Source organism: Giraffa tippelskirchi, chromosome 4, assembly GCF_054371585.1.
Source record: "Giraffa tippelskirchi isolate mGirTip1 chromosome 4, T2T-mGirTip1v1.2.pri, whole genome shotgun sequence".
Taxonomy (NCBI): domain Eukaryota; kingdom Metazoa; phylum Chordata; class Mammalia; order Artiodactyla; family Giraffidae; genus Giraffa; species Giraffa tippelskirchi.
This window is the reverse complement of record NC_137278.1, coordinates 189,838,981-189,851,143: the sequence shown is the minus strand read 5'-3', so window position 1 is coordinate 189,851,143 and position 12,163 is coordinate 189,838,981. Positions and strand designations below refer to the sequence as shown.

The 12,163-nt window shown below is 42.1% G+C and overlaps 1 protein-coding gene across 2 annotated transcripts in view; it reads right to left on the bottom strand.

Moving 5' to 3' along the window:
* The window catches only part of PLBD1 (phospholipase B domain containing 1), an 82,247-nt gene extending 76,675 nt beyond the window's left edge, over positions 1-5,572 (bottom strand). For both annotated transcript variants that reach the window (XM_081589243.1, XM_081589244.1), the window contains exon 1: positions 5,341-5,572. In XM_081589243.1, the coding sequence (XP_081445369.1) occupies positions 5,341-5,446 (106 nt within the window). In that variant the 5' untranslated portion in view covers positions 5,447-5,572. The remainder of the gene's footprint in view (positions 1-5,340) is intronic.
* Positions 5,573-12,163: the final 6,591 nt, after the last annotated feature.

Sequence of the window (12,163 nt, the reverse complement as noted above, 5' to 3'; positions counted from 1 at the left end):
ACTATAAGACACTGATTAAAGAAATCAAAGATGACACAGATGAAAAAATATATTATATTCTTGGTTTGGAAGAATCATTATTGTCCAAATAACTATATTACCCAAGGCAATCTACAGATCAAATGCAATCCTTATGAAATTACCAATGACATTTTTCACAAAACTAGGACAAAAAATCTTAAAATTTGTATGGAGACACAAAAGATCCCAAATCATCAAAACAATCTTGAGAAAGAAAAACAGAGTTGGAGGGATCAGGCTCTCTGACTCCAGATTATACTGCAAAACTATAGTCATCAAAACAGTATGGTACTGGCAGAAAAACAGATATATAGATCAATGGAACAGGATAGAGTTCCCAGAAATAAATCCATGCACATGTGCTCAATTAATCTATGACAAAGGAAGCCAGACTATACAATGGTGGGGAAATAGTCTCTTCAATAAATGATGCTGGGAAAACTGGACAGCTACATGTTAAAAAAAAAAAAAAGAAATTAGATTATTCTTTAATACCATACACAAAAATAAACTCAAAATGGATTAAAGACACTACACAGCTCCTAGAAGAAAACATAGACAGAACACTGTCTGACATAAATGGCAGCAATAACTTTTTTGATTCATCTCCCAGAGTAATGGAAGTAAAAACAAAAACAAATAGGACCTAATTAAACTCAAAAGCTTATTAATAGCAAAAGAAACCATAAACAAAACCAAAGACAACCCAAAGATTGGGGAAAATATTTGCAAATTATGTGACCAACAAGGGATTAGTCTCCAAAGTTTATAAACAGCTCATGTGGCTTAATACCATAAAAAACAAACAACCCAATCAAAAAATGGGCAGAGGACCTAAACAGACATTTCTCCAAAGAAGACGTACAGATGGCCAAGAGGCACATGAAAAGACGTTCAACATTGCTAAGTATTAGATAAATCCAAATCAAAACTACAATGAGATATCACCTCAAAATAGCTATCATCAAAAAATCCACAAACAATAAATGCTAGGGAAGGTGTGGAGAGAAGGGAACCCTCCTGCACTGTTGGTGGGAATGTAAATTCATACAGCCACTATGGAGAACAGTATGGAGGTTTCTTTAAAAACTAAAAATAGGGCTACCATATGACCCTGCAATCCCACTCCTGGGCACATATCTGGAGGAAAACATGATCGGAAAGGATACATCCACCCCAATGTTCATTACAGCACTGCTTACAGTACTCAAGACATGGAAGCAAACTAAGTGTCCATTGACAGAGGAACAGATAAACAAACTGTGGCACGTATGCACAATGTAATATCACTCAGCCATTAAAAAGAATGAAATAATGTCACTTGCAGCAACATGGATGGATCTAGAGACTGTCATACTGAGTGAAGTAAGTCAGACAGAGAACGAGAAATATCATACAATATTGCTTATATGTGAAATCTAAAAAGAAATGATACAAATGAACTTATTTACAAAATAGAAACAAACTCACAGACTTAGAGAACAAATTTATGGTTACCAGGGCAAAGAGTGAAGGGAAGGGATAATGAGGGAGTTTTGGGATTGACATGTATACACAGCTGTATTTAAAACCTATAACTAACAAGGACCTACTATATAGCACAGGGTACTCTGCTCAATGTTATGTGGCAGCCTGGATGGGAACGGAGTTTGGGGGAGAATGGATACATGTATGTGTATGGCCAAGTTGCTCTGCTGTGCACCTGAAACTTACATTGTTAATGGACTATATTCCAATGTAAAATAAAAAGTAGTTTTTTTTTTAAAAGATAATACATTACCACATTAAAAAAAAAACAAACTGGTACAGAAAAACAGGAAGTGAAGTGAAGTGAAAGTCGCTCAGCCATGTCTGACTCTGCGATCCCAGGGACTGTACAATCCATGGAATTCTCCAGGCCATAAGGGTAGGTAGCCGTTCCCTTCTTCAGGGGGTCTTCCCAACCCAGGGATCAATCCCAGGTCTCCCACATTGCAGGTGGATTCTTACTAGCTGAGTCACCAGGGAAGCCCAAAAAACAGGAAAGCATTGGGAAATTCTAAAGCTGCCATGGTTAATAAAACTGCACTTTGGTAAAAATAATCATGATGACTTCAGACACTTACAACCCAGGAAAGTGCTTTCTGAAAGAGCTGCTTAATGTACTGGTATGGACCCCAACTCCCCAAAATGTTAGGCCATGATTAAGAAAATCTGTTTTTATAACAATTTATTACTTTACCGAAAAGGAATTATCATCAGCAATTCTGTTGCCTTATCAAGAGATTCATGATGCCTTTTCAGAGAAAAGCAACTCCCATGGCTGGTCATAATAGTCACTCAATTATATAGCCCCTACTATGTGCCCTAGTTAGTTAAGCTTTCCTGATAGCTCCGTTGGTAAAGAATTCGTCTGCAATGTTGGAGGCCTGGGTTTGATCCCTGGGTTGGGAAGATCCCCTGGAGAAGGGGAAGGCTATCCATTCCAGTATTCTGGCCTGGAGAATTCCATGGACTGTATAGGCCATAGGGTTGCAAAGAGTCGGACATGACTGAAGGACTTTCCCACTATGTGCCAGGCACTGTTCCTCATAACAAACTTACGATATAGGTATTATTATAATACCCATTTTACAGATGAGGAAATTGAGGCATGGAGAGATCAGATAATTGGCTAAAAGTCATGCAGTTTGTCAGTTTTGGAGCCAGGCTTCAAACATAGGCAGTCTGGCCCCATGGCTTCTGTCTTGGAATTCTAACCTCTCTCTCTAATATTTGACTTCCAAGAATGAAGACCTGCCATGGAAAGAGTGAACATATGGTACAACTTCCACAGGGAATCTGGAAATAAGGAAGCCCTCAGAGATAAAGGATCAATTGAGATTGGCCTCAACTGCAAGTCTGCTGTGTCAATTAAGGAGCCTGAACAACTCTCAGGACTGTAGCCTCCTTGACAGCCACTTAAAGGGATGTCTAATCTAGACAGGCAGTCAGTTAGTCTCAAGTGGTACTGGTGAGCCATGGAAGAGAGGAAAAAGAGTCTGTGACCAGCTGTTTTGGGCAAGCAGTGATCAGTAAGGAGCAGCTATGTACTCCCTGAAACGCCCAGTCCTAGTGAGAGGCAGATGAATCAGGCCCTCAGCCTGAGAATCCCTGATATATTTTTTATCCCAGGTAGTTTGATTACAGTGAGAATGTGCCTGGAGCAGGCTACACAAATAACCACATTGTTAAAAATGAACAACAGTGGTTTGATGAATAGACCTGTGCTTATCAGGACAAATCAGTTTCCTTATATCTGATCAGCTCTGGAGATCTGCAAAAAATAAATTTCTAGAGTCTATCCCTGAGAAACCCAGGGCCAGATCTGAAACTCGCTTTACCAAGGCACATGCCACTTTATGAGTGTCTTGGCAACCAACCCATCTCTTTCCCTAGTGACAACCTGACTGCCCTATACATATGACTAGAAAAACTGGTAATTCCCTGGTGGTACAGTGGTTAGAACGCCATGCTTTTATTGTCCACGGCTTGGGTTCAATCTCTGGTTGGGGCCACAAGCTGCTGGGCGAAAAAAAGAAAAATTTACAAAGCATCCTAAAACACACGTGGGGCTTTCAGTCTGGAAAGATAAATGCAATGTGATTATATGTTTTAAGTCTATAATAGACTGAGGCCAGAATTGGGGACTCAATTTAAGAAGCAATTTCTTGCAGGGTAATATTTTCCTAAATAAACAGTGCCCCATCTTCAGAAAAACAATGTCTCCACCTCACTCTTTAGGCTGCCCACTCCATCTACGGGAACATTTAAAACAAGCCCAATAATCTAAAAGGAGACCAGGAAAGGGAGAAAAGTTTCTGCCATCGTTCCAGACACAACCGCAATTTCCGTTTCCGGGGCACTCCCCAGCCTGTCCCAGATGTGTTCAAATGAGCAGTCTCAGGGGCGACGAGCCGGCATCAACACCATCGCCTCCAGAATGCACAGGCAAATCACGGGTCAGAAGCCAAGGCAGCTTCAGAAACTGGAAAAATTTAAGAGTGATAAGTGGGCACATTGCGAAAGTTAAGGGTTTGAAATCTGGTAACTGCACATACTGGTTGATGGAAGACGGTAGAACAAGAACCCATAAGGCGCTTTTAGGAAGGGATAGCCCTGCTGAACCCCACCCTAGTCTTGCGCAAGGTCAGCACAGAAAAGGGATTAGGAAATAAAATGAATCCTCTCTCGTTTTAAATTGTCTCTTATACGTTACTTTTGAAGTCTTTCAGGTTTTTTTTTTTAACTTAATCTTAGTTTTACTCATTGAGAGTGAAACAGACAAAACCCAGACCACCGCCCCCCCCCAAAAAAACACACACACACACACACCCTCCTTTTGCTTTTGAAGCAAAGGGTACAGTTCAGTGTCAATACCTGTAGGGATAAAACCTTGTTTAAAACCTGTTTTACTAAGAGGGGAGTAGTAAAGTACATGCCCTTTTGCATTTCAGCTCTGCTTCCATTTGCTGTGTATCTTTATGCAAATCATTGAACTTGCTCAGTCTCAAACTTTCTCATCTGTAGAATAGGGATAATAAACCTATTTAGGATCGTGTTATTGTTGTTGTTTAGTGGCTAAGTCGTGTCAGACTCTTTGCCACACCATGGACTGTAGCCTGCCAGGCTCCTCTTTCCATGGGATTTCCCAGGCAAGAAAACTGGAGTGGGTTTCCTTCTCCAGGGGATCAAATCCCCGCCTCCTGCGTCTTCTGCATTGGCAGGAGGATTCTGTTTTACCACTATGCCACCTGGGAAGCCCATTTAGGATTGTAGTGAGCAGTATATGAAAGAACATAAATCCTTGGGTACACTGCCTAGCACATTTCAAGCTAACAACACCAGGTTGCACTTCTCAACACTTTAAACCAAAGCCATTGTCAATTAAAAAAAACAAGTGGCAACCTGGATCACATTCTATGACGAGAATAAACATATTTAGATGTCCTTTGGCTGACGCTTTTAGGATCAGCCAAGAATCAGCAAAGCCAAGAGCCGTGCCGGAGCGAACCGATTTGTCTGCCAAGAATTCGGGCCAGCACTTTCTAAGTTCGGAGAAACACACCCGCGAGTCCTCGTCCGGGGCCATCCCCGAGCGCCAGCAAGGCTGGAGCAACCGGGGCCGTCCCGCCGGCAGAAGCGCGTTCCTTGGCGTCCACCCAGAAAACAGACGGACACCCGCGGGAAGTCAACTTGAGTGGACTCGGGAGCGCACGGGGCGGCACGCGCGCAGAAGGGCTCCCAGGGGGTCCCTCCCAGCGCCCCCAGCCGGGGCGGAACGCTGGGCGCGCGGCTCACCTGCCAGGCTCGGAGGCACCGCGGCGGCCAGAAGCAGCAGGAGCAGCGGCAGCGGGGCCGGCGGCGGGGGCAGCCCGAGGCGCTCGACCCGGCTGCAGCGGGACATTGCTCGGCGACCGCGATCTCCGCTCCGCTCGGCAGGACCAGGCAGCTGCTGGCAGAGTGGCTCTGGGGCCGGCAGCGGGGCGCCCGGACGCGGAGGTTCGGGCGTCCTTCTTAACTTTCCTCTCTCATAAGCCCGGCCTGTTTGGGGCTTTTTAGGGGCGAGGAAGCCTCACGTGGTCTTGAGGACAAACTTCGCCCAGCAGGGCCCGTCTGGGAAGGGCGGGTCCTTTCTGACCCTCTAGCGCCCCGTGAGCCGGGCCGGGCCGGTTCTCCTCCTGCACTCCTGGGATCTACGTGCTGCTTTCTCCGCACTCCGTCGGGCGGTTTGGCGACCCAGGGGTGGGACAGATCAGTCAGTTCACGTCCACACCGCTGGCCTCCAGGGCCGGCCACTGGTCTGCAGCAGCGGAGAGGGGGCGTCCTGGGCAGTGTAGAAATGCATACCCCTGCCTACACACAGCTCCGATTCCTCGCCCTTTCGGAGAGGGCTTCCCAGGTGCTTACAACTCAGGGTTTAGTGCCCCTCTCCAACCCCGCTGTTTAACCTAAATCCATTTGCTGCCGCTCAGGACTTCGGATCGTTTGTTTTTCTCTTCATTGGCTGGAGCCACCACTGGCGAATGATTCAGATCAGATGGGGCTGAAACCAGAGATATCCCAGAAAACGCCTGTGAAGTCCCCATTTCTGTGCGGGGTCAGTTGAAAGTGACATTGTGAAGTAGGCAACACCGTGCCTTGGGGGACATTGTGAAGGTGGCAGAGGGTGCCCTAGGTGACATTGTGAAGTAGGCAAAAGGCATTTTATTCATCCAACAAGCCTCTGTTGAGCCCACCTTGTGTGTCCCCTACAGGTGGTATAAAGACCATTAAGACCACAATCTACAGCAGGCCAGGAGGGACAAAGCCCTATAAACAAACAGGTACCGGAAGTTGCCATCAGTGCTGTAACAGAGCCCTGCTTACCTATGATTGCATCCGCCTGGGGACCAAGGCACCACCTTCTCCATCTTTCTTCTGAGCTTAACCGAGGTGTTGAGGGGAGATAGGAAGGGAGAAAAAGAGGCACCTTTCCTAGAGGGCGAAACACATTTGTCATGCTAGGAAAGATATAAAACAATTACATCAGATCTCTATGCAAACTGTTAAACACATCATGTAAACCTGTTTCTTTTCCAAAAGGTGTAATTAACTTAGCATTTAAACACTTATGCACCGATGGCAAAAATTTTAGCATGCCAGATTTAAGGTTACTCAATCTCATTTGGGCTAAATTCTAAGCATTCTTCACCTCCTCCATATTCTTTGCCCCTTTCCTTAAGGTTCATCTTTGTTTCAGGCGGCTTATGTATTGACTGAGTAGAGGGCATCTACTCTGTGAGTCATCTTTTTGGCTTGGTGGCCTCCAGGGAGATGTAGTTCATCTCTTCTGGTCCTCCTCGTGGTACAGCAGTGGCAGGAATCCACTGTTGACATCTGAGGTTCTTGGCCTCACGTCTGGATTCCTACATGCTCTGTGTATTAGTTAGGTAATGACAAACTCCCAAAGTTCGATGGGTTAATGCAACCGAAATGCATTCCTGACTCATATACCAGTCTAATGTGGGAGTTCTTGATTTGTTGGTGGCTTTCTTTCATGTGGGAATTAAGAATCTGGTATCCTTTCATCTGTGGTTCCACCATTCCCTAAGGCAGATGTCCCCATCTTTCTTGGTTCACAGTGCCCTGAGAATCTTGGGACAGCAGGCCAAAAGAAATATCTAACAGTTTCTTTTATTAATTTGTTAGGGTCAAACAATTTATAAGTAGTAATTTACTGTGTCCTAGATGGTACTATGTTTTCCTGAAAGATTTATAATATCTCAAATGCTCCCTTTAGTTCATTGTGGTATGTTCCACTGATACTATTATTTCCTGTGAATATTTAGCATATCCTAGGTCTCCTGCATTGCAGGCGGGTTCTTTACCATCTGAGCCACCAGGGAAGCCCACATATTAGGTAGCCCTTGTGAATTCACTGTGGTTGTCAAACTGGATACAGGAACCATCACCCAAGGGACTTGGAATGTTTTCTTCTAACCAGAAGAAGAGAAAAGAATATGGGACAGCTCTCCTACTTCTTATTCACTTTCACTCACATTCCATCAACAGTAACTAGAGTATTGCCATACCTCGATGCTAAAGAGACTGGGAAATGCAGCCTCTGGCTGGGATGTCACCTCTCAGCATGGAAAGAAAACGTGCATTTTTGGGGAAGGAAGCTGGCTGTCTCTGGCACTCTTGGCAACCTCTCCATCCAGACTTGGATTCTACTGGATCCTCTGGCTCATTCTCAGACCCCTCCGACCCCTCTATGTGTGTGTGTGGGGGGAGGTGAGGGGGAGGGCGGGGGGCATGTGGAGTAGGGACTCAAAGATCCTCTGACGTGGGGTGTGTTAGTCAGCCTCCCCAAACAGTACCCTCTATCACTGCTTATCTGCAATTCAGATGTCATTGTAGGGCACATAACTCCTTGCAAATTCATGAGCTACATTCTTAGAAGTTTAAACACAGCCTCCTCTGCTCTGGTAACTATAGACCTATTTGGAGTTTCTATTACCAAATGCTCCCACATCCCGTCCCACCCATCAAATAGGCGACTCATCTCCTAGAGGAAGGGTGGTGCTGGCCCTTGCATCAACCCACTGAGTTTTTCTCTTATCAGCTCTTCAAACTTTGTAGTTGTTTGCATAAGAGTTATTCTACATTCTTATACATTATTATCTTTTAAACATTTATTATCTACTATATACCTAATTATGTATTCTTCTTATTCCAATTTATTGTTCTTGAATATTTTTCACACCACTTTATTTCAGTCTGTGCTTTTCAATTGTCCAAGCCCAACTGTTGAATATTTCAAAATATTTCTCTCTCAAATGTACACATCTTACATTTGAATGACTTTGAATATTATGGTTTGTGTCTACACAAGACCTCAAAAAGTTACAAGCTTTACTCTTTGGTTTTTTCATTACTTTTGTCTCCTCCTTCCTTGAGAAACAAGTCTTAGCTTCTTGGATTTAATCTACTACTGGAAAATTTACTAAGTTTTACTAAACGTGTAGGGTAATATTCAACTTCCTTCTGTATATTTACTTCTGTAGTTAATTTTCCTTGTATTTGTTTATTATTTCCCTACATTCATTTTTGCGCAGGTTGTTTTGGTAGTTGAACTTACTTGCCATTTGGTACTTTGGGATCAGATTATTGAGTTCAAACTGTTGCAGAACCAAAGATGGACATTCCTGGGCTCAAGCTTGATGCCCGTGGAGCTTGTTTTGCTCACTTATAATACAGTTCTGTACTGAGCATCACCGACTCAATGGACATGAATTTGAGAAAACTCTGGGAGATACTTAAGGACAGGAGAGTCTAGTGTACTACAGTCCATGGGGTCGCAAAGAATCAGACATGACATAGCAACTGAACAACTATACTATATCCCTATCCTCTCTTCTACTCACTTGCTCACACTTTATATAAGCTACCATCCATTGTAATTTCCAGACTGCAGGTGTTTTGTAAATCGGTTACATAAAAGAGGGGCTGCCATTGGTCAGCGATTGTAAGGCCACTAGCACATATTAGCTTTGGGACCACAGTATAAGGGTGAGACGTGAATCAGGCATGGGTTGACTGAAGTAGATGGAGTAGAGTTTAAAAGGGCAGTTGCTATACAAGTTGAATACTGATTAGAGTAGATGCTTAGTAGAGTAGAGTAGATGGGATAGAGTAGATCATTTAGTATCGTTATCTTTCTCTACAGATAACTATAAACTTTTTACCGAGCTGATAGGCATCTTGGTCCCCATCTTTACATTCCAAAGAGGCTGAAAAAAAGACTGAATACCCTTGAGGACAAGCACATTTTCTTCATTGTTTAATAAGAGATGTAATTTTTTTGCCTGACAGTTCTTTTTTCATAATTTTTCTTTTTCTATTACTTTTCTAAATTCAGTGGCTATCTCCTGGAGTCAGTTCAGTTGCTTAGTCGTGTCTGACTCTTTGCAACCCCATGGACTGCAGTACGCCAGGCTTCCCTGTCCATCACCAACTCCCAAAGCTTGCTCAAACTCGTCTTCATCGAGTTGGTGATACCATCCAACCATCTCATCCTCTGTTGTCTCCTTTTCCTCCAGCCTGCAATCTTTCCCAGCATCACGGTCTTTTCTAGTGAGTCAGTTCTTCACATCAGGTGTCCGAAGTACTGGAGAAGATGCCACCAATTTCTCTATTTACTTTCCTTCCCCGACTCTTAATTATCTTAGTATTTTCTTTTCTTTCTACAGACAGAAATACCAATGCCAAGTAAAAACAGTTAACAAAATGCAACCCTTTTTTAGTTCTGTTTAATCTTGACTACAGATGCAAAATATTTCTGTATTAAATGTCCCAGATCTTCTTTCAGATTATAAAAAAGGATTTAAGCCTAAACCATGTATAACAGTGAATAAATGAAAAGTGTTTGATCAAGATTTGGTTGGTCTAGTTGCTACTGATATTTTTAAATGAAGAGAACAAGAATACAAACCTTAGGCAGTTAATTCTTGGAAAGTAGATAGAAATTAACATGTAAATGAAACCCAGGGTCAAAACCCAAGAAAATGTTACTAGGAAAAGATCCTATTTCAGTCTAGCTGAGTAAACTAGATGAACATCCCCTGGATACAGAGAATTGTGTTCTCAACTGTGCATATCAATCTTCCAGAAAACTGCAGTCTGAGAAAGGAGTACTAGTAAGCATTGCCAAGAGAAATTTGAATACTCTCTCTGTTGAGAAACACACTGTCTGCTAGCTCTTTCAATGTAAAGATGAGTAATCAGAAGCAAGAGCCAGCACAACATGGAGTCTTTTAGAAATATTCCCATACGAGGGAAAAGGAACATCATCCTGAAAGCTCAAATTTCCCAAAACTATCAATTTTAGGAACCCAAAGAAATTTTAGGAAAATAATATTAGCATCTTCTATAGAATATGAAAAGATAGGCTCTCTTTATGAAGAGAAGAAAATTTATAAAGAAAAACAGGTTGAGAAGAAAAGGCATGAGATGAAATGGGAGACGGATAGAATAAGAGAGGGTTGATAGAAAACTAAAAATTTCATTGTATTATTGACTTTCCGTGGGAAGCTATGAATGAAGAGCAGAAACTGACACTGTTGAAAATGGAGTCAGGAATTTGACGGAAAAATTGATGAGGCCCTCCAAAATATAGAGGGGAAAGATAGAAATGAAAAGGAAGGTAAAGGTGAGCGACACAAAAGAGTCTACAGTCCAACCTAAGAATGATATTAAGAAAATTGAAAATTTTGAAATTTTGAAAATTGAAAACTGAAAATTAAGATGAAATAAAATCAAACAGAAGCACTGATCAAAACATTATCCGGAAAACTTTCCTGAGCTGAGTGCTTTTCTTGATATGATGTGATGGGAGGTATACATCATCAACTTACGTTGTAGTCTTGGCAATATTTTTTGCCTAAATCAAATCATGGGGATCATACCTGGCTGGGGACAGCTTCATGGGCACATGACCTGTGTGGTGAAATATCCCCCATCCTCGATGGGAGAGATGCACAACAATGTGGATGTACTTAGTGCCACTGAACTGGACAGTTAAATAGGGTTACAATAGTAGGTTTTGTATTTTGTGACTTTTATTGCCTCTGGACTACAGATGCAAAATATTTCTGTATTCAACATCCCAGATCTTCTTTCAGGTTATAAAAAAATGATTTAAACCTAAACAATTTTATAACAGTAAGAAAAAAAATTTTTTAAATAGCAAGATGTGTTCTGAATATAAATTATAAATGAACACTTTAGTAAGTTACCAGTTTATAATCTTACAATCTCTAATTTGCTCTAAGCAAAATAAAAAATAAAAGTTTCAGCAATCTTTACTGCAAAAATATATATATACACACACATACACACTTACATCATCATCATCATTATCCTTAGAAGGGACCCACGCTTGGTTTAACGTCCTGCTGTCACTTGTCCTGAAATTCTTACTAATTTCTGAACAGACAGTCTTGCATTTTCATCTTGTGTGGGGCGTCACAAATCATACAGCCATTCCTGAATCTACCAAATCCACATTGTGGGACATTCTGCAAGACAAGTGGCCTATATTATTTTTTAACATGTTAGTTACTTAAGAGATATCCTCTTCCCCACGCCTCAAAAACCCACTGCCCTAGAAAAAGCATGAAGAAGTACTCTTCCAGGTTAAAGGCAGTTAAGGAGACGTGACAACCCAAAATATTAATATGAAAAATGTGTAAGCTTTAATTGGATCTTGAGTGGGTATATGTGTATGATGGGGGGATATCCACAAAAGACATTTTAGGGGAGAATATTTGGAAAAATTTAAATAAGGACTATATATTAGATGGCATTGTACATTTAAACATTTAGTGGGCATGAAAATTGCATTCTGTGTATGCAAAAGGAGGTCCTAGTTTTTAGCCAATACAGGCTGTGGTCAAGTGTCATGATGTTTGCAACTTACTTTCAAATGGTTTAGTAAAAATAAACACATGTAGTTTGGTCGCTAAGTCTTGTCTGACTCTTTTTGCAACCCAACGGACTATAGCCCTCCAGGCTCCTCTGTCAATGGGATTCTCCAGGCAAGAATACTGGAATGGGTTGCCATTTCCATCTCCAGGGGATC